Below are 24,215 nucleotides of genomic sequence, written 5' to 3'. Positions count from 1 at the left end.
TACGACTAGTTTAGAAAAATAACACATTAAAATTATTCAAAATTCATAATTTACATTTAAAAATATAATTAAATATGCTACTAAAAACAGTATTTTGCATGAACAGAATGCAATTGCAGCAAATCATTATACAACAATGACTGACATAGAAAATGTTTATTATAATTTTTAATTAATTTTTCATAAAAATCCATCTTTAAGAAGCAGAGCTCTCAAATAAATTTAATATGGATTATAAAAAGGGAAAGCAGTAAATTAATAAAATTAAATAGTAATTGTAACAAAATAATTACATTCTTCTGCTCGGATGCAATTTGTTAACTATTAATAAATTATCTGAGCTAATAAAGGACCGGAGTCGTTAAAAAAAAAGTAAAAGTAAAATTAATGCGGTAAGAGAAGAATTTAACAAGAAAAGAGAAAATCATATACCCAAATGAAATTGTATTTGAAGAAATTATCGGTAATGAAATTGTATTTGAAGAAATTATCTGTAAAGTGGCACGTTAGATGAGAGGAAGAAAACATAAAACAAGTGGAGGAATTCGAAATGTGGCTGGGAGAAAAGTGCTGAGGGACTGAGAAAAAAATAATAGATACTTAGAAGAATTGAAGGTACAGTATAGTGAAGGAACAGATAGGATGGTTCTCTTTGATACAATCAAAAAGACAGTTTGTTGATTGAAATACGTGAAAGAAAGAAAGGACAGAAAACAGAGAATAGGTTGAAGAAGGATAAAGATGTTAAATACTTTCAAGAAAAGGACTGAATGAACTTGCAAAACCATGCAAAGTTATCAATGATGACAACAGGAGAAACACGTCCTTAAACTACTCCTGCAGAACTTAGGTAAAGATATAAGGAACCATTTTAATTTTAAGTTCTATAATCAAGTTAATTACAACAATTATTATTATAAATGATCTCAATATAAAATTCAAAACTAATATTACCTTCAGTATTTAAAACTGAGCTGGTGTCAAATGAAGCAAGACTTCCACAAATTGCACGACAAGAAGCTGTTTGGGATGTGCTACTACAAGTATGTGATGATACAGTATCAAGTGTAACATTAGTTGAGACATCACTAACTGTCATTGTATCAGTTGAACCCATACTTTCTCCAGTGCTGTGGATGGTATAAAAATAAATATAATTAAAAATCGATTAGAATAAATAAAACTAATTTCTACAGAGTACATCAGTTTTTATTTGTCAATACAAATACTATAAAGCAGTATTGTCAGTCTGTATACTGAATATCTCATTTTAGCGCATTGGAACTTCGAAAACTACAGGAGCTCCTCAGTTATGTATGCCCTGCAGGTCATGAAAAATATTACGGTTCCTCAGCCAAACTTCATTATAATTTACTGTACCAGGTGAGCAAATTAAAACTGAAGCGAGCCGGCTCTAACTGCAATTATTTGAGTGTCAACTTTAACACTGTAATTGTCACTGCTACTACTAATGCCATTACTGGATGCGTATGTTACTACTCTTGTGTCATTGTCAGTAGTAAACTGTTCACACTTCAGTGCGCTGTAAAATCTCTTATTCGATCAAGAAAAGGGTAGCTGCAGTAAAAGCTTATGTGCATTCTGGATCCTTTCAAGAAACACATCAAACATTCGCAGAAAATTTTCCAAATACCACTATACCAGCAGAGTTACTAACTAGGTTACAGCAATAGTAGTATTAAAAAATGGTGTACAACAGTGTCAATTTCAAACACAAAACTGAACAGGTGACTTTTATTATGACTCTAGAGGCCATAGCCAATATTCAAAGAAGAATCTCTGCTGATCCAAAAAAATTTATACTTAAATTATCTCAATAAATCAGCGTAAAATACACATCTTGCCATAATATTCTTCATGATTTAAATTTGAAATCATATTGTCAAACGACTGTGCAGTAACTTAAGAGAACAGACAAATAGAAACTTCTAATTATTGTACTAGCTTCTCAAAACATTTCTGATGGACAAATAGACTCGATGTATATTTTACAGTTTTATCTAGGCATGTTAATTTACACAACGCCAGGTATCAGATGATTGAAAATCGTTACCAAATTTTTGAGCATTGACTTTATATGAAAACTGATGTATGGGATGCTATTTCTGGCAATTGTATAGAGATCTCTCTTTTAAGAAACTGTATAGATTTATAGAATTTATAGAACTGTACAGAAATCTCTCCTTTAATGCAGATCTTTAATACAGGTCATTTTTAATATAGAAGTGTACTGTACAATTTTCAAAGAATTCTACGCTCAGTTAACAAACAGTGAAAAAGAGTGAAAGACAGCTACTTCAAACAAGACGGAGTGACATGTTACTCATCAAAACATTCACTAGCACGTGTACATGCAGCTTATACAGAAAAATGAACTATCAGCAGAAGACAAGGAGCCTCTGAATGCCCCAAATTTGTTTATTTGCCATTTTTTCCTTTAGTTTTATTTGAAGGATAGAGTTCATAAATTGAATCCCCACGCTCCTGATGAACTGAAGTCAAACATTTAACTAGCACACTTTGAACACCTTGGAGGTGTTCAAATATCTTTTATTAAAATATAATAAATATGTAAACCTTTCTTTGATAATGAAAACAAAGAATTTACATTTACATAATAAAATTATAAATCACAACTGTGTTTAGTCTGTAGCAGTTTGGTTTTAAGTTGCTCATTTGTGTCTCTTCTTGACCTACTTGAAATTTTGTTATCTTTATTATGGCATAAAGTAAACAGTAACTGATGTGTATTTATGTTAGTGCCATTATCTTGGGAATTTTCAAAAAATGGTTATTCATGATCGATCTCTGAGTAATAGTTATAGTTCTGTGTGCGACTAATTTTTGCCAGTATTTAATAATTTTAATTAATAGTTTAACAAAAAAAAGACAAAAAAATTTGAAAACCTATGAATATTATGTGCTACACAGGTTACTGCTAGAGTACATGGTTGTGCAGAAACCTAAAATACTGTTAAATCAGTTTAATTTTCAGTAGTACAACAAATGCATGTGCATGGAGAGTTTCACAAACAAAAAAATTAAGTACATAAAATAAAATAAACTAAATTAAAGTGAAAATGTGCAAAGAGAAAAAAATCTTAAAAATTACAAAAAAAAAAAAATAGAAAAGATTAGGTAAATAAATAATTCTTTTAAAAGTGAGATTACCAGCGATCAAGTGGCACACAGTTAATATATTATTACTGGTAAGCCAAGAGATTATTGATCTCATATATTTTTTTTAATTATTTGATATAACTTTGGATTTTAATCGTATATTATAAAATGAAACACTTAAATAATATTTAATGTTTTTCTCTGTAGACCCAAGGAGAATCCTACTTATGTATATTGAAAGCGGTCAACGTATCAATGATTTTGAGTTTCCAACATCAATCAAATTATTACAGAAATTACAGCGATTAAATTTTAGTCAAAAGAAGATAGTTTTCCATACACAGGGCACCACATATAGTTGATCTTATCATTAACCTTTGTATGAATAATTCCAGTAAAGTGAACAAGCACTTGTCCAGCTCACTTTCTTCCCTCAAATAAATAAATAGTACAGAATTTCTCAGCTAGTGTATAATTAGATAAATCAGATATATCTGTAGATATAATTAGTATAATCATTAACTTATAATTCCAGACCATCTTTAATAAATATACTACATCTGTGAAATACATTGTCTGTAAAACAGATTAAATATTCCTGCCAACAAACAATCTTAGTAAATCTAAGTCTAAGTCTTAGTAAATCTAGTAAACTATCATAACATCAGAACATTCAATTGAATGTTTTAGATAGAAATGTCAATCTATCTATTAATTAAATTTGTCTCATATTTTATATCGAAAGATATTAATGATACAGTACGGTATGAAAATGAATATTATGAAAATAAAAAGTATCGAAGATGAGTCATTAAGTCAATAAACACAGAACTGAATAAGTAAAACAATACAGATATTATGAAGAATGTTTACAGAATTTTATTAAAAAAAGATAAAATAAAAATGAGAACAGTAACCTGAGGAAACCCTCCTTATAAAGAACATGTATTATGTAAATATTTGCATAATACAGTTAGAATATAATTTTCTATATATGTAAAATGTGGCATAAAGTATTTGAAACACCTTCAGATGGAGAGAGTAGAAAGTTAAGATGTAATGAAATGAGTAAAATAACTAGAACAATTCAGAATAATAAAGTAGACTTGCTGGAATGCAAGATGACAGAAGAGTTTTAATTAAAACACTGCAAAAAGGTGCAAAGAAGAGAAGATAGAAAATAGTAAAAATGGCAATCTAAAAAGCAATAGAACTACAAGAAACGTTTAGTTCTAGAAGAAAGACATGATGCAAAAGATCTGATTCAGGTAGAAAAACATGCAACATACTTTTGACGATTTAACTTTTGTTTTTACAAGAAAGATAATGAATGAATAAAAAAAAACTTTAGTCAAACGTGTAAAAGTTTAAACCAGGGGTTTTAAATTTTTTGATAGAATGGATCTTGTGCGAATCAATCCCAGATAAAATACATGTATTGGTCAAAAGGGAATGAGTCATACATGAATATTTTAGGTTAATACAAAGTTTTAATTTAAATCATGATTAAGGTGAATTCATTCGGGAAATTTAATTAAAAACTCTTCATCAATTCTTATGCAAAAATAAACAAAGACAGAAAAAACTACAATAATTGGCTGTTTGCTTTATTTTTATATGTGATATCATGTAAGCCTAGACAATATCTAGAGAAATCTTCACTTATAGAGACACATGCAAGTAGACAGTAAAATATAAAAAAAAGAACAGATAATTCTACAAAAACTATTCATGCAATATATTGTGAAAAATAATCATAACTGAAACCAAATAAAAATTTTGTATCACAAAATACTTACCTTGATAATTGTCTAGCAACAATTGTAGTGTCCGTTCTGGGATTGCGTCTTTGTGACCATGGAGGATGATGAAGACGATATGAAAGTAATCCTCTTCCTCCTCCATTTCCACCTCTAATTGCTTCTTCATATGACGGTAACCCTGACTGCAAAAATAAACACACATGTAAATAATTTATAAAAATTAAGTAATCTGTTATCCAAAAATTGAAGTACTAAAAATACACTTTCAGAAACATTTTGGCATTTAATATTTTTATTTTGACTAAAGACAAAACAACATCATACTTAATTTCAGAAATTCTGTAACTTTTAATTTGTTTTATAACACTTGTATAAGTCCCTTAATTTACACGGGGAAAATAAACATAACTAAAATCAAATAAAAAATTATGTATTTCAAAATATTTAGCTTGATAATTGTCTAGCAACAACTGTGTAGTGACTGTTCTTTGTGACCATGGAGAATGATGAAGACAAAGTAAGTTTTACATACCAGTAGATCTTGTAAATATAAATCTCATAAATAAAGACATTAGCTAAATATGAGATTTGAGAGATTAGATTCTAACTAAAATACTGCCAATTTAAGAATAGTTTATTCTTTAAACAAATGTTATTGTTTGTTTTGTAAAAATTTGATTACTCTTTATACAGTGACAATGCAATCTCCATTTCTCATTTAAATTTTTGAGCACAGTAACTTTTACTTGACTTTTTTTTAATGATTTCCTCAGCCGTCTGATGCTAATGATAGTTATAAAAAGATTCAAAAAAGTAAACAAAATAAATTAACTACTATCTTCACTCACTTTGTCATTCTCATTTTCCTTCTGTCAATTCTAAAACTTCCTAAAGAAGTTTAACATAGAAATTCAACATCTACAATTCATTTTCTAATTCCTTCTTATAAATCATAATAGCCTTCTATCCTGATAACTACTTTTTTATTTCAGCTACTCCTTAACAATGTAATTTTAATGTATGCAAAATCTCTTCTTTTTAAACCGACTTCGGTCATAGTTTTTCCAACAGACATTTATTGTTTTATGTTGCAATTTGTTTACCAGTATTTTTATGTTCACAATGCTGTCAACTATTGAAAAATTTTTACAACTGCTTAATATTAATTTTTTACCATATTCTGTATATAAACAAATCTATACAAACAAAAAAATAGCATACACTGTACAGAACAAAAATAAAATATAAATTCATCCCTTGAAATACAGTGAAAAAAAAAAAAATTATAGAGTATTCTTCTAGTTATGCACGAGCAGATTTTTTTCTACATAAAATATACTTATGCAAATTAAGGTATAAAATTGACCGATTAAGGTATACCTACATTTTGTATAAGTTTCAAATAATTTTCATTTAAAACTTATAGTTTGGATAGAATGGTGTAACGATCAGCCAATTATTTTCATTTTAAATCTTAAACAAGCTATGTCAATCATACAGTTGAGATGAAAAATGTTATACCTTATTAATGAAATTGCTGTAGCTGTTTTGGTTTACACTGCCCTAAACATATCAGGTGTGAAAAAAAGACCAAAGTTGTGCAATAAAAACTTATTAATATATTTACAATTTTATATATGCTTGTTCCTTTTAAACTAGTTCCCATTGCCGGCAATAAACCACTTCCAATGTTTTTTTCCATTTTTGGAACATTTCCTGGAATGGTGCACAGCAATTGTATTACATTTCCACTATTTTCTTTGTCCTTTCAAGGTTACCTTCAGTTTTGGAAACGAGAACAACAAAACATCTGCTAGGATTAAAAATGGAGTGTAGCATGGGCAAAGCACAATACTTGTCTCATGTTTTGCCAGCCACATAATGTCAGATAAGAAGTGACACACAAACCGGTAATGCCGTTTGGTTTTCCCGCAGCTCAAGCCTCTTTCTATGTACAATATCCCTCTAATGCCGTTAAATCCCTATAAGGAACTCCTAACTTACTGTTGGACCACATACAGAACAAATTCATTGTGGACAAGCCTTTCCAACAAAAAAAAAACAAAGGATTTTTGATCACTGGGAAGGGGAGGCAATCCTTCCCTCATCCACTGTAACATCTATGTGTCTTGGTTTCTATACAGTAGCCATAAATTCATCTCGCTTCTTTTTTTAATGTTTTTCGTGGCAGAAAGGTAGTGACTCTACCTTTCATCCAGGGGTTCCAGATTCGAATCCTGGTCAGGCATTTTTCATATGCTACAAAATTCCATTTCCATATTTCCATGCAAGTTTCAAAGCTTCTGTGGTGTAATTCATCAAGCAAAAAAAGTCTCAACAAGGTTTTGACTGATGTTAACATGATTTTTTTTCTGATCATTGGTTGGCAAACATGGTACAAATTTTGCAAAGATGCGATTCATGTTAAATTATTCTGTTAAAATTGTACGGCAATACACTTGCTCAACAATCTCTGAAATAGTTAAGCATGGACCTTCATGAACTACATCAATATTATCATGATTTGTTGATGTGGAAGGTCGACTAGATCTGGGATCTGTTCTGTCCCTCTTTAAAATGATTGTGAACCTTTTGCAGCACTGCAACCAGCTCCTACAGACTTCCTCAAATGCTCCACTTTAAATATCTCTGTGAAAGTTTTACAGCTTAAAACAAAATTTAACGCAAACAGGCTACTCTTTAAAAAATTTTGTTTTCACTTCATTAAAACATCGGATGAGAATTTAGTCAACATGTTTACTCCAACTGTTGTAGCTTAAAAACTAACAATAATAACATGATGCATCAAAGAGTTGCATTTACAAAAGCTACCACTCGCCGGCACCACTTGTTAGAACATGCTCTGTATACTGCTTAGTGTAATACTATAAAAGCTCAGTATTTTTTTGAACATACTTCAAACAGATACACATATGTAATGTAAGACTGCCAAACACAGAAATCATTCTATTTAGAAGTCAGTTAAAAAATAATTTAAAAACAATAAATTATTAAAAATGTTACTAGTAAGCAATTTACCTTTGAAAATTAACTTCTGAAACTAATGCCTCAAACAGTAACAGAAATAATATATTGAGTGAATTCAATTAGGAATAGAACAGCTTTTAAAGTAATTAAATGTAAACCATGAATGAAGTTAAGTTTTTAACATATTATTAACACAAAACTTTATATTTTTGGTGTGATGCCAAATCATCACAGAAGTTTTAGCTGTAAAGACTTATTTTATACTGTAGTTGATTTCTGAAGCAGAGCATGAGTCAGGTTGGCAGATTTCCTTCAATGAAGATAAAATCTCTGAAGCTAATGATCGGTAAGAAAAAAGAAAACATTTAAAACCAATTAACTACAAAAATTATCAAGTGTAGTGTTTACATAATACACTAGAAAAATAAAGGTCGTGTTGATTTGAATATGTGAAAAGAGTGGAGGAAGATAGGCTAATAGAAAAATGTTTAAAAATGTATGGTAAATGGAAAAAGTAAATTACTCAGATCAGTAAACATAATTATACATAACATAAATTTCATCAAGAATGAGTAAGCCGACTACTCCCCCGCATAAAAAAATCTGTTAAATTACATATACACATTTTTTGCTGCAGTTCATTTAAACTTATTTCATTTGAAAGTGAGTTACGATCCTCCAATTCTTTAATAAAGTAGACAGTTACACAATTGCTGAAATATTAGTTTTTATTAATATCAAATACTTATACAATTATTAATACAATAACAATCTTACATGAAATATTAGGATAGAGTAAAAGTCCCTTAATTACTCATATTACTAGATCAGTATTATTCGTATCTTCGTGAGTTGCTGATTAACAAAAGTTTTAGATTTCTGGTATGTCGTATAAATAAAAGTTAATAATAATTAAACTATTCTGTTTAGTGAACTGCTGTATACTGGCTACAAATCTTAATTTCGACCTTACAGTGGAAAATACTCAGTTTTTATTATTGGATTATTTAGTGAATAATCAAAAATAAAAAAGAAACAATCATACAGGAAAAAGAAAGATAACATGAAGAAATATATCTAAAAAAAACGACAAAATGAATTTGAAGAGGAAGAAAATGTTAAGAACAAGGGAAGAATAAAAACATTAAGAGATGATAAATACAAAGTGGAAGGAAATGTTAAAATCCAAAAAAAAGAAAAAGATTAAGAGATGATAAATATAAAGAGGAAGGAAAAGTTAAAACCAAAGAAAGAATAGAAAGATTAAGAGAGGATACTGATATAAAGAGAGAAAATTTGAAAACTAGAGAACATGTAAACAAATTAAGATCAGAAGAATTTTATCAAACCAAAGAGCGATTAAATGATTGGCAACAAAAAATAAATAAACAAAATGATGATCAACTCCATCTAAGGGAGATTATTGTCCTACAATATCAGAGGAGTAATGCACTAAAAAATAAGACCTTTTTGCAATTTATTAAAGATCAGGCATGTGTGCCTCAGTGTATATGTTGTGCTTGTGAGGGTTTATTTTTCAGTCACTCTATAGTTAACTTTAATGTAGATAAAATTAAACAGAAATTCCAGAATAATTTCTGATTAAACAGAAATTAAACTAGAAAATCCAAAAATAATACGATTCTAAATTATAATTTTCAATTAATATTAAATATTCAGGTATTTCACCAAATCTGTTACATATTACATATATGTCAAAATGCCTATTAAATTACATATACTCATTTTTAAAAGTATATAACATTTTATTTCACTAATAACTTCTATTTTTTTTTTTTTTTTTGTTATTATTAAATAAATATTTATTGTAATTTTTTTTACAAAGGTTAATAATTATTAATAAATCAATAAAGTACAATTCTTAATTTACATACATTCTTTAGTTCAATACATCTTCCACTGAAATTATCTAGAATTTTATAAGGATCAGTCACAGGAACCTCTATCAGAAAATAAAATGGATCATAAAATTCAATTTGATAAAAAACTAATTTAACTGAAAATCTCTTTCATTCTTTAAAGATTATTAAAAACCAAACTTTACATTAAACTAGCAGTTAATGATATTAAGGAACAGTTTAGTACCAGAGTAACAGTTCAAGGTGAAAGGATAAAGATGTGATTTGCTGATGATATAGTAATTCTGGCTGAGAGTAAAAAAGATTTAGAAGAAACAACGAATGGCATAGATGAAGTCCTATGCAAGACCTACCTCATGAAAATAAATAAGAACAAAATAAAAGTAATGAGATGTAGTAGAAATAAAGTGGATGGACCACTGAATATAAAAAATAGGATGAGAAGACTATGGAGATAGAAGAATTTTGTTATTTGGGAATTAGAATTACTAAAGATGGAGAAGCAAGAATGATATAAAATGCTGAATAGCACAAGTGAAACAAGCTTTCAGTCAGAAATATAATTTACTTACATCAAAAATTAATTTAAACATCAGGAAAACATCTGAAAGTATATGTTTGCAGCGTAGCTTTATATGGAAGCGAAACTTGGATGATCGTAGTACCTGAGAAAAAAAGTATAGAAGCTCTTGAAATGCGGTGCTACAGGAGAATGTTAAATATCATATGGGTGGATAAAATGACAAATGAAGAGGTGTTGCAGCAAACTGATGAAAAAAGAAGCATTTGGAAAATATAGCTAAAAGAAGAGTCTGACTTACAGGCCATATCTTAAGGCATCCTGGAATAGTCGCTTTCATATTGGAGGGATAGGTAGATGAGAAAACTTGTGTAGGCAGGCAATTTTTGAAATATGTAAAAAAATTGTAATGGATGTAGGAGGTATACCATAATGAAATGACTGGCACTAGATAGGGAATCTTGGAGAGGTGCATCAAACACCTCTGCAAGAATCAAACCTCTCCAAGTTTATTTTTGTCTTCAGTCAAATGACTGAAGACAAAAATAAACTAAATATTTAATAACTAACCTGAATGTCATCAGCAAATGCAATCAGTGCAACACGATCTGGATCTGGTTGAGGTGGAACGAGAGTAGGAGGAGCAGCTGCTGCTGATGGATGATGGTGATGTAACTGAGTCGGGCGATGACGACAAACAACTGCTACGCAAACAGATAACAACAAAAACAACACACTAAGTGCTGTGACAATGTAGAATAGTAGTGATGTATTTTCATTCAAATATTCTGGCCAATTTGTATTCACTGAAACAATATATAAAAATGCAAAATATTCATAAATACATTATTTACAAAGATATAAAATTAAATAAATGTAAAAAAGTTATTAAACATTTTAACTGGATCAGTTATTGTAAAAAACACACGTCTTTTTTTTTAGTTTGTGGAAAACAAAACAAAACAAAAAAAAATCTGACAAACTTTTTTTTTTTAGTTAAAATTTATTTATTTATCTTGTCACTGAATTTCTGTCAATCACATTAAGCAGTATCTGCTTAAAATCTGAATCTGAACTAGTATTTTTATAATCAAATTTTTTTCAGAATTAAAGGAATGAAAAAAAATATAAATGAAATAAAAAAAATTTGATTTATTTCACCGACACTTGTTTAATGTGCTAATAAAATACAATCTCACATTAAACAGTACTGATTTTGAAATTTAGTCATTCATCTCTTCATTTTCTTGCACATCTTTTGTATTGGTTGTTGGTTAATCATAAATTTTAGTGTAATATTCTTTTATATTAGATGGCATATAATTTATTATCTTCTTCAAAACATTCATCTTTTTATAATTTATCGGAATTTTATCATCGTATGAAAAATCTTGTGGACATGCAAAAGTTTTAGAAATTCTATCATTTTTAACACATTCAGTGTTGAGCACTTGCAGGCCTCTATGCATACATGCAACCTGCTGACCATACACATACTTGTGATAGTATGGTGGCTTTTCTATCTCTACTGGTGGAGGTCAGCATGTTACTGTTTAGCCAGTATCGTATGTTAGTGCATCAGCATCTTTTATATTTTGTTACTGAAGTTCGTTCATAGTTACATTGAACTGATTATTTTTTTTGTTAAAATTTTAAATTTGTGTGAACTTTCATCAGTTTTGAGAGGATAGATTTGTAACAAACAAATTTATTTTATAATATAACGATACTATAATTTTCACTTTAAATTAATACTTTTTTATGATTATCCTTTATAATAAAATGGATGTTGTTCAGATTGGCTATAGATATTCACAGTTAAAAAAAAATAACTATTACACCTGATATTAATAAAAAATGTATTTATTACTGTTTTGTGATACATCTTACTACTAATTAGTACTTAAATAATAATAATAATAATGAAAAGGCTATGACTAAATGAATTTCTTGTGTGTTTAACTAGTCACACCGAATCACTGTCTTTCACCGACTGACCAGATCACACACCAATACAGTTCATTCCCCACTACTCTCACTCCCACTCCATCACCTCATACGAATGTCTATCGACTCTAATACTATTGGCCGATTGATTAAATGAATTTTGATTCTCAAAAGACGTTAGATAAATATTTTTAATTTTATTAATTATTCTATGTTACAATGTTTAATGTATTACTTCATTATGTGTTTAAAACATAAATAATACAGTTACTTTACATGTTTGTCAATTCTAAAATATTCAGAGGAATTTATATAAATATTTATTTCAGGTCATAAACAAGACTAATGATAGATGAAATAAGTTAAAAATAAACTGTAGATTAATCTAAACTGATAAAAAAGTACAATAAAAGATTCTAAAACAATTATTGAAGTATGGAATAAATTGACGTTTTATTGCATGTAGATTTAACACAGCCTTTACATAAGTAATTCAAAAAACTTAGGCGTTTGTTTTTTCATAAAACAAAGAAATAAATTATTTTTATCTAATTAAATGACTGGAAAATTAGTTAAAATAAATTTACAGCGTGAATAGGTAAGAAGTTTACAGATACAGTCAACTATGTGCAAGTGAGTGTTCAGCATAGAAGGTACAAATCCAGTGCTTTTTCATCGCCTGAGTGCCCCATTTGCTAATGCGTGATCATGTTTTTTGGTTTTTCAAATGTTTTATATTCCAAGACACATAAAATGTTGATAAATAGTACACTTAAGCGAATTAAAAACAAAAATAATAATTCATCACAGAGTTAATTCATTGATGAAAAACTAATATGAAAGTGTTAAAAGTCAATTATATTAATGTATAGATGAATGAGAAAAAAAAACACCTGTCCAAAACTCCTTTATTACTTTATTTACTACCCAAGATTAGACAAAAATTCCTGGGAAATTTAATTCTGGAATCTTACCATACCTCCTCTACCATACAATATCAGAGGAGTTGCTTATAATCGGTCAGTCATGCCTTACCGACTGCAAATAAGTAGTTGAAATTTCATCTTTTGATAAGAATACATGTGTAAACTTTAGGTCCTCAGTTGAGATATAGAACACGGAGTACCACAGGAAAGTGTTCTCAGTCTCTTATTATTGTTATTAATAACCGGCCTCAAACTCTTAAGCCATTCAATGTAACCCTCTTTGCAGTTGAAAAAACTGATAATTAATGTTAATTGATAATGCAGTTAACAAAAGAGAATTATTTAAAAAGAAATGAAGATTCTATGCTAGCAGCTCAAAAAATGTGTAACAGTCTAACTTTAAATATGGATAAATCTATTGCATTACGCCTCTCACATAGACATAACATTGCTGATCGCATATATAAGATTCCCATTAATGATAACAATAGAATTTCTGTTCCCTATAAAGGTAATTTTCTGATGTTTTATTAGATGACAAATTCTCTTGGGATGATCAAATTGATTTTGTTTGTAACAAGATAACAAAAAACTGAATTGTCTTTGAATTAACTTAATAAAAAACTAAGTTTGACATCATTATTAAATGTTTATTAAGATATGTAGATTTCCATCTCTCTTGGGGCTCCCTCAAATAATCAGAAAAAGTTTTAAGATGCAAAAATTTTCAAGTTGTTATCTGATGCCTGTAAAGTATGAATTGTACAGACTAATTATTTAGAAAATTAAATATGTTAACTTTCCCTTGTGTTTGTATTTATGAATGTGCAAACTCTACTAAAAAGAGTATTGGTAGTCTCTTATTCCAGAAAAATAACAATATTCACTGCTACCAAAAATAGCCAAGAGAATTTTTTTTCTATAATTAACATGATACTTCAGCTGATGAGAAAGGGCCAAAGAGAATATTATGCTTCTGTTGCCATTTTTAATAAATTACCGAACCATTTGTAAAATCTTTCCACTGATTTATTAGAAATACAATTACATGAATTTCTTTTACATAAACAATATTACTTTGTCACTGAATTTTTAAATAAAACTAACTACAAAAAAAAATTAAAATGTTAAAAGAGTAGATTTTTCTGCATCCCATTCAACATGTGCATAAATGTGCTCAAAATAATTTTCATCTAGTAAATCGTCCAATTTTACAGTATTTTTTATATTTAACAATTTTTTTATAAGTTTTGGACTTAACTGTACCTATTTTTTTATCTTATAATTTATGTTTTTACACTTATAATTAACTTAAATTATATGATCTATGTAATATATTATTATGTACCGATTTGAATGAAAGATTTATTTACACATTTAATATTGATTTTATAAATCGTTATAATGTATATCCCGATCTTTCATAAAACATGCAAAATAAATCACAATCTGAATGTAGAACACCTGAAATAAATGTCTATGTAATTGTTTAGCTGATTAAATATGTAAATAGATTATATCACCATCAATTTCAGAAATTATCAGTAACAATGCATTAATAGAATAAAACTCACAATAAAACTGCGGTTCGCACACTGGAGTGATAGCTGGTTCCCAGCATCCATTACTTTGGCAAGTAATTACTGCTTCTCCGGATAATTGATATCCTGGATAACAAGTATATGTAATTTGACCACCAATACCAAACCGGCCTCCTCCAGTTCCACCAGAAACCGATTCAAATTCTCCATTTCTGATTTTTGGTGGAAAGGTGCACTCTCCTGATTTTGCTACAGTGAAAAAAAATAAATCAATACAATATTATTAACTATTTCACATATGAAATAGAATATCAAATAAATCAACAATCAGAAATTTAATAAATTATAAACTGTACAGGTATTGAAACCAAAAGGAAGAGGAAGTACATTCAGAAACTTAGGTCGGAAAATACCTGTATTGGGAAGAAGTACTTAAAAATTTCTCATTAGATCTTCCTTTAGATTTAGATGAGTTAAAAGCCTACCTACGGCCTGAGTAAAAATTTTACTCAAGGTAAGACTTGATCTTTGAAGGTTCTTTTCAAACCATCAGATGTTAACTGGATTTCCCAGAATAAAAAAAAACATTGCAAATGTTTTATGTTATAAAAGATCTAAAAAAAAAATAAAACAAGAAGCTTATTTTGTCTGAAGAAGTCTTAAAAGAAGGACTGATAACAGTAAAGAGGATCTTTTAATCGCGTATGATAATAGAGTTCCATATATTGGCTCCAAAAAGAAGAATACCAAGTAACTATAAGGTAGTGTCGATTCTATTAAGCCCTTTTATCAGAATATTAGAAGCATGAGAGGTCGGTTACTTCAACTGAGGCTGAAGATGAACTCATCAAAAATTGTGAATTAGGTTTTGATTCTTACATTATTACAATTAGGTGTGACTGTTAAATTTTTACAAGTTGGAAGATGAGTGGGTGAGGTGTATTGCTAGCTTTGAAAAAACCTTAAATAAAGTAATATTATAGCAGTTGACAATTCATTTTAGTGTGCTTTATTCAAAGTCACATTTAATGACAACAGTAATATTATTGTTAGGAGTGCATACATTTCATCTGGTTCTTCTTCTGACTACTATAATTAGTTTATAAACTGTATCTCTAATTTTCTTAAGGCATAAATTAACAGTGCAGTCGTAGTTAAATTATTATTATTATTATTATTAGGTGACTTTATTGTGCAAGGTTTTATAGTGAAAACCTGGAAAATGTTTCTTATAAAATTTTAAATTCTTTTACATCTGATAAATAAATACTAAATTATAAATATACAAATTCTGAAACAATTTAATAATTACTAAATGAGAGTTCAATTCTAAATAATATTGATTTTGATCATGCTGATATTGGAATTGAAAAATTGCAACTATGTATTAATAATGTTGTTGATAGTCATATAACAAAAGCACTTATAAAAAAGGTAATTTTCCAAAGCAGTTCTCTAATGAACTAATTATTGCAATCTTATATATAATTCTGAAAATTTGTCTGTTTGTTTTCAACAGCATTATGCAAGAACCAACTGACTGATCTCTTTCAAATTTACAGAATATATTTGTGTTTACCCACGGAAGGTTTTAAGCCATAGATCGAGGTCCTAACCCCCTTACAGGTGAAGTTGTGAATATAAAAAAAGAATTAATCCTTTTACTTCATTATTATATTTCTGTCTCCATGGCAACAGAAAATATGTTGTGAAGCTTTCCTTATTAAAGGACTGTGTACTTTATTTACCATAGTCATATTAATCTACCCACCAGGTTGATCTAGTGGTGAATGCGTCTGCAAATCAGCTGATTTACTTTTATACAGATTTGAATATTAGATCGTGGATATCAGTGTTCTTTGGTGATTGGGTTTCAATTAACCACACATCTCAGAAATGGTCGACCTGAGACTGTACAAGACTACACTTCACTTACACTCATACAAATCATCCTCATTCATCCTCTGAAGTAATACCTGATGGTGATTCCCAGAGGTTAAATAGGAAAAAAAAGTTATACTAATCTGTCTTTCGTAATTTAACTTCTTTTTCAGGTTTCTATATTGTCTGAATACTGTAATTGTTATATCAGTATTATTCTCACAACCATGAGCGAAATGAACAATCTGGGGCTCCAGAGAGCAGAGCCTTCTGGTGAGAAGGGAATGGCGAGTGAAGCAAGCTCTGCACCCTATTAGCCCATGAGGCCCCAGGGAGCCCCTGCATCAGCCCCATGATTCACTTGGGCTGACCTGGGCCCCAGGGATATAGCCGTCTAGTTAGTTGATTGGTCTTGGTTTGCTTGCTCAATCATCTAACTAAAAGTTTTTAACTTTTTGCTAAAAAAATTTGGAGTGTTTGTATTAATAATAATTTTTCCTCGATTGAAATTACATTTAACTATAATGATTGGTTCAATAATATTATTTTAACTGAGAATGATTTGAAGAGGCCATTTACCAGCTTAAGAATTCTTCAATGGGCCCAGATAATATTCATCCTCTTTTAGTTAAGAAATGCTTTGCATTTTTTGTACCATTTTTCTAATCTCTTCAATCATTCTTTAAATACTGGTGTTTTAACTAGTGTTTGGAACATTTTTGATTTATTTAAAAACGGTTACACGTCAGATATTAATAATTATCACCCTATCAGCAAATGCAATGTTTTTGAAAAATCTTAGACAAATTAGTTTTAATTAAAATTACACCTTATATAAAGAAATTAATAGTTCCTGAACAATATGGTTTTTTGGGAAATAAATTTACGTAAATGAAATTTTTTAATCTGGGTGAAAAATACTTTGGTGTTATCATCACCTGAACACAGGGTTTTGTTTTATTTAAAAAAACTAAATGTTAAAAATTCACAATTAAAAATAAGTTAAAAATAAAAGCCTCCTTAAAAACAATCAAAAAAATCTTAAAATGAAAAACCCTGTAGTGCATGCTAAGATTAAAATAAAAACACAAAAATATATTACGCTATATATCTGATTAAGATAATAAAATTACCATCTGCTTTATAGTAAATGGGATAAATAGTTGAAATGTAGTAATAATTCAAATTTAATTTGTAGATGACCTAAGGAATCATAAAACTTAAGATAACTTTGTCTCATTATCTTCTAAAGTAGTTTGCATGTTAGCCCCTAGTTTAAATTTGACGCAATGCTGCATAACAGATACACTACACAAGGATGCGGTGCACTGTTAGTTGGCAGTCACAGCGAGCACAGTGAGGTGCATCTGTTTGTGTCAACAGATATCCATGAGTGAGCCTAATGTGTCCTATTCGTAAACGGCAGATAATAACCTCCTCTTGACGGTTATTTCTGCCTGAGGAGCTCCACAGTGTTACAGTGTTCTTAATCGGGTGAAGTTTATTGTTCACGGTAGCATCCCATTCACTTTGCCAATCATCATGAACTATCTTCTTCAGGCAACAGACAATATCACCAGAAGCAACACAGCTGGTAAAAGTAGACTGAAAATAAACCTCTTTTGCCGCACTATCTGGGCGCTCATTGCCTGAAAATCCTATATGGGTGGGGATCCAGCAAAAGCTCACTCTTGTATTACATCTGATCATTTGCAAAATAGTAGACAATTTCACATACAACAGGATGTTTGGAATACACATTACTAATCGCCTGTAAGGCACTATGGAATCTGAGCAAACAAGTAGTACATGTCGAAATGTTGGGCTAATTATACTTAAGACCTTACTAACAGCAAACTCTGGTGATGTTGGGGAATACCACATCAAAGGTTGGATGATTTGGTTGCACTTTAATGCAAGACACATAAGAGTATGTCATTTGCTTCCATCTATTACAAAGAGACGGCTCACCACAGTTCGCAAGCAAACTTACCACTGGGCTTGAACAAAATGCACCTGAATGATGGACTACATCGAGCATCATTGGAGCAGTGGCCCAAGCTATGTAAATGAAGTGTGTGAAATATTTTGTTGTGCAATTGATGTAGTTAATATCATATAGCTCAATAGAAAACTTGCTGTAGGTAGAATTTTTTATAAACAGAATTCAGTTGTTAAAATTGATAATTTTATCTCCAAGCCTATTTATGTTACATCTGGAGTAGGACAGGCACACATTTGGGTCCTCCATTTTTTCTAGCATTTATAAATGACATCGGTTTAACTATTCACTACTCACATTTTTTATTATTTGTAGATATGAAATTGTTTAAGCCTATTACAAATCAGATTGATATTCAACTGCTTCAAAATGACTTGAACTGAATACAAAAATGATATGACTAAATGGTGTTTCTTGTAACTTAAAAAAATGTTTTCATATTCAGTTTCAACGGTTTGCAAATGTCGATAACAATTATCTACTGAATGATACTGCACTACAAAAGATATCTTCTATTAAAGACTCAGATGTATTCTTTGACAGAAAGTTATCCTTCAGTGAACATTTTGGTTTTACTGTATCTAAGACTCTACAAATGGTAAATTTTATTTGGAGATTTTCTACAAATTTTAGAAATATTAATCCTTACAGAACTTTATACTATTGCATAAAATTATATATCCAATATTAACATGTGGCTCTGTTGTCAGGCAATCTTTTACTGATCTGCAATTAAAAATACTAAAAATACCACGTCTACCACAAATCTTTCTTAGATATGCTGCCCATAAACAATCAGTGATCCTATGCACTTTGCAATCATAACTTCACTCATATTTTTAATTTGTTAAAATATTATGTATTGAATCATTTCTGACAAGAATAGATTTAATATTTGTCTATGTTGTTTTATACAATTATACATTTTATATAATTAATGATAATTAAAATTAAATAATTTAATTAATTACAATTTAATACAATTAATACATCGTTTATTCACGGGTAACATGCCTGTTTATTTGAAATAAATAAATAAATACTGGGGAAAAACACAGTATAGCTGTTACCATGAACTTATCAATGTAAATCAACATTTAAATAATGATTAATAGTTTTAAATTGTGAAACAGATTCTAAATTGTATTATGTTAAAATGCAGCTACAATTAACATGAAAAATGACAAAATCTCAAGTGTGTTTTACCTATTTCACATATGCTCAATGTTGACCTTTACAGCGTGATACTCAATTTCATCATATCTATATTAGAATGCACACTTGGCCAACGTTATAGCAGAGTGTTGAAGTTATATGAGGTCAGAAGGGAATGGTGGGCACAAAAACAGTAGCCATCACGAATTCCCATAAGAAAAAATATGGTGAATCTAGTAAGTGGAACAGCCACTGTATTAACATGACATCATTGCAACTAGGGTCTAAATTTTTACTAAATATGCTGTAATGATATATAAGAAACATCCTTTGAACGATCGATCAATTACTGATATACATACAGAGTGTGGCAGATAGAGTCTCATATTTTGCAAGGTCATTGACAGGGCAGGGGGATGAAATCTACTCAGGCGGAGGATGAAGTTTGTCAGTAGGCACCATTCCTTGGTCAAATGAACACGGCTGTGTTATCAAAGCTTTTTTTAAAATGATGAATTTGTGACTGTGTTGTAAAGGGCACTTTATATGTACTTCTATTTAATTGCAAATGTGGTCTTTTCAGATCAGAAAACAATACTGAAGTGTATCACAAATACAAGGGCAACTAGCTCTGCATTATTGAGACAAGCAGCTGGCCATCCTGGGATCATCAGAACACCAGAAAATGTCGCTACTGTAAGAGCATCTATAGAGCAATCTCCAAGCTATTCTGCTCAAAAATAAGCTTCTGCACTCAGGATTTCTGACCGATCTGTTAGATGAATTTTGCACGCCGATTTGAATTTGTAGCCGTGATGCAAAATGATGCTTGCACAGAAATTAAGTTAGCAAGACTGGAAAAAGTGGAAAACTTTGTGTCAGGAGATCCTTTCAGGTGTGCCCTTAAAGTCTGTTATGTGAAGCTCATTTCTATATTTAAGGTATTGTAAACAAGAAAAAATTTTGGTAGTGGGCATCAAAAAACCCCCAACAGCTTCATGAAAGACCTCTTCACAGCCTCAAAGTGGCCATATGGTGTGCTTTGTCCATTTTGGGCATTCTGGAGCCCTACCTTTGGAGGGTGGCATCACCTATTATAGTATGACTTCCGAACAGTACTGTGTTATGCTGGAAGAATATCTGTGACCCTAATAGACTTAATTCAAAGAAGATGAATCAGGGGACTTTGGTTTCAACAGAATGGGACCACAGCTCACACTATAATGTTGCTCTCATGCCATTTTGCAAGAAATGTTTCCAGGATGTCTGATTCACCACGGGTGTATTAAGTGCCAACCTCGCTCTCCTGATCTAAGCCTCCAGCAATTTTTTTGGTAGGCTATCTGAAAGGTGAGGTCTACAAACATCGGCCTCAAACACTTAAGAACACGATAAGAAATATTACCACTGCTATTTCTCACCATATGCTGAAGAGAGTGTTGCAAAACTCCCAGCAACAGCTTTGAATGTGTGCCGCTTATAACTGCCACCATAATTTTTAAAATCTACGAACACAAATTCCATTGTTTGTGCTTTTCAGAAATAAGAGGTTTTTCATATCCTTTAGTTTTTCTTTTATTAACCTGTGAAATGTGAGACTCTATTCCGCTGAACACTGTACTTTCATGGTTATCACGATCTATTTTATACATTCAATTAAGATTTTATTGGTTGGGACTTCCTTATGGTTAAAATACATTATTATACTATTATTTTGTTTTAATGGTAATGAATCCTTGATATTCATTACTTTAATGCTAACTTCTTCTTTATACAATCTCGGTTACTATTCTGTTATGGATTCTAATTAAACAAATATCTTGTTTCATCCTCATCCTCATTAATCCTCATTAAATAAGTTTCATCCTCATTAATAAGTTAACTGTGGCTTTAATCACTGGCATTTCATCCTCAATTTACACCCTTCAATTTCCAGGAAACAACCTTCTGAGACATTTCAGGTGTGAAATCATTATTTTTAACATTCAGTTTACCAGGATACTATAAAAATCCCATATTCATTTAAGTATGAGAAGGATTAAACTTAAAGTATTAGAAGTTAAGTAAATAAAAATAATGTCAAAGATAGGTGTCAACTTAAAAAATCTGTCATCAAAGGAATATTTTAATTTTAACAATTCTTTTCATTTTCTAGAATTTGATTGAACAGCAAAGGGAAGTAAGCAGTCATCAAACAAATTCAATAATACAAATAACAAATTCAAATACATGTGAATGGAATTTCATAGAACAATTTTAATACAGAGAGTCAAGAGATTTATCAATCAAGCCACCCAACTACTTTAAATATGAGTGTTTTTCAAGTAAGGACAGTTTTAATATAAAAACTGAAATAAGCGAAATAGAAAAAAATTTATTATAACAAAATAAACTACACGCGCGCGCATGCGTGCACACACACACTATTTTTCTACATATTCGCCATTCACTGCAGTACATTTTTGATATCGGCTTACTTGCTTCATTAATCCATTATTGAAGAATTCTCCAGCCTGTGATTTAAACTAATTTTGCAACTCCGCATCATCTTTAAGCTTCTACAATGCAAGCCATTGTTTTAAATGTAGGAAAAGGTAATAATCACTCGGTGCAAGATCCAGACTGTAAGGCAGATGTTTGAAGATTTCCCAACAAAATTGTTGCAATTGTTCAGTGGCTTTGTTTACTGTGTGAGGTCGTGCCTTACTGTGGAGAAACATAATTCTGTTGGTTAGCTTCCTGCGGTTTTTGATTTGAATCAAACACCTGAGTTTTGTAAGCATTTCACAGTACATATTGGCAGTAACAGTTCTTCCACGTTCAAGAGATTCAATCAGCAATATCCCTTCGGTGTCCCAAAAAACCATAGCCATATGCTTTTTCATTGAACTTTCTTGATTAAACTTTTTGGGCTTCAGGAATGATGAATGCCACCATTGCATTGACTGCTGCTTTGTCTCAAAATTTGAATATAAGTAAGATATCCATGTTTCATCTCTGATCACAATGTATTTCCATAAATAATCATCTTCATTTTTGTAGTGTCCCAAACACGTTTGAGCTGCAGCAAGATGGTTTTTTTGTGTGTTTCTGTCAATATTTTTGGTACCCATCTGGAACAACTTTCTGCTACCCAGTTTTTCTGTTAAAATTTCATAAATTACCGATCATGAAACAAAAGGAGATTCTATCGACAATTGAGAAACATTCTGTTTTCACTGATTTTTGCATTCATATTTTCAGTCAATTCATCTGTGATGACAGTTGGCCAACCACTATGTTCTTCGTTGTGAACATTCGTTCTTCCTCTGTGAAACAAACAACACCGCTGACAAACTTTACTTTTGCACATAACACTGGGTCCATAAACATCAACAATTTCTCTACGAATATCAGCAGGAGATTTGTTTTTGGCCAATAGATAATGGTACTGATCGTACTTCACAACTTGCAAGATTATTCATCGTAACACTCATTTCAGCCAGGCTATACACAGCAACTAACACGAATAATGTTAACCTATTGTTGTAAACAGATGATAATTGATATAAATAAACATGCTACACTAGCGCCAACGCATCTAATGGCAGCAAATTGAAAATGGTCCTTACTTAAAAAAACACACCTTGTACTTAATAAATTTAATCAACATTAACTTAAAAAATTTATCAAAAGAATAAAACTGATAGTAAAATATATTTTTTAATTTAAAATTTATTCTACGACTGGGTTCTGATATCAGACAGGATATTTTGTTAAATTTTTTTGACCAATAATTAGTAACGCAAGAATAAAGAGTTAAATTATAGTGTGAATGATGGATAGAGGAAGAAGAAAAATAAGACCATGAGTGAAATGGTAATGATATAGTAATCGGTAGCTAGAAAATGAGGTAAGGGAAAAATGGAATGAAAGAGACAGTGCAATGGAAAAAACAATTTGAAAGATGGACTTCTGGGCTTTGTGAGACAAATAATGAGAAAGACGAAACAGAAAAGAATACTGGTAAAAAATCTTCAGAAAAAAATTTACTTCTGCCATCAATTAACTTTCATTTCATCAAAAAGTTTATACTTTTTTTTAAAATAATTTCTTAATTCTAGTTAATAAAAAAAAAAAAAAAAATGAAATGTTTTAAACATAACTGAAGATAAACAAAAAAATTACAATAATAACAAAATTACTTACCACAGTTTGGTAAATGTCCTTTCCAATTTCCTTTAACACAATGTAATATTTCAGTGTCCATTTCAGCATCCATCGGTATACAAGCTTTATGTTGTTCTCTATACCCAAACGCACAAGTGACTTCTACTAGTGTACCATCTGATACTGAATTAGTTGTTTTAGGTGAATCGCTTCCAGAATCAGTCTGTATCGCTAATATTTGTATATGAGATCCAAGAGGTGGAAATGAACACATATCACCTTCACTTTCCGGTAAACTATCTGTGTTAAAAAATGTCATTAA

At 30.2% G+C, this 24,215-nt stretch overlaps 1 protein-coding gene across 2 annotated transcripts in view; it reads right to left on the bottom strand.

Annotated features, from left to right (window-relative positions):
• LOC142330839 (complement receptor type 2-like) overlaps positions 1–24,215 on the bottom strand; it is a 55,435-nt gene that overhangs the window by 5,708 nt on the left and 25,512 nt on the right. For both annotated transcript variants that reach the window (XM_075376298.1, XM_075376299.1), the window contains exons 5-9: positions 23,933–24,193; positions 14,740–14,955; positions 10,863–11,098; positions 4,941–5,086; positions 955–1,130 (exon numbers count right to left, since the gene is read on the bottom strand). In XM_075376298.1, the coding sequence (XP_075232413.1) occupies positions 955–1,130; positions 4,941–5,086; positions 10,863–11,098; positions 14,740–14,955; positions 23,933–24,193 (1,035 nt within the window). The remainder of the gene's footprint in view (positions 1–954; positions 1,131–4,940; positions 5,087–10,862; positions 11,099–14,739; positions 14,956–23,932; positions 24,194–24,215) is intronic.

The sequence above is a fragment of the Lycorma delicatula genome, chromosome 10 (assembly GCF_047948215.1).
Source record: "Lycorma delicatula isolate Av1 chromosome 10, ASM4794821v1, whole genome shotgun sequence".
Classification (NCBI taxonomy): domain Eukaryota; kingdom Metazoa; phylum Arthropoda; class Insecta; order Hemiptera; family Fulgoridae; genus Lycorma; species Lycorma delicatula.
The sequence above is the reverse complement of the archived record's forward strand: the minus strand, read 5'-3'. Positions and strand labels throughout refer to the sequence as shown.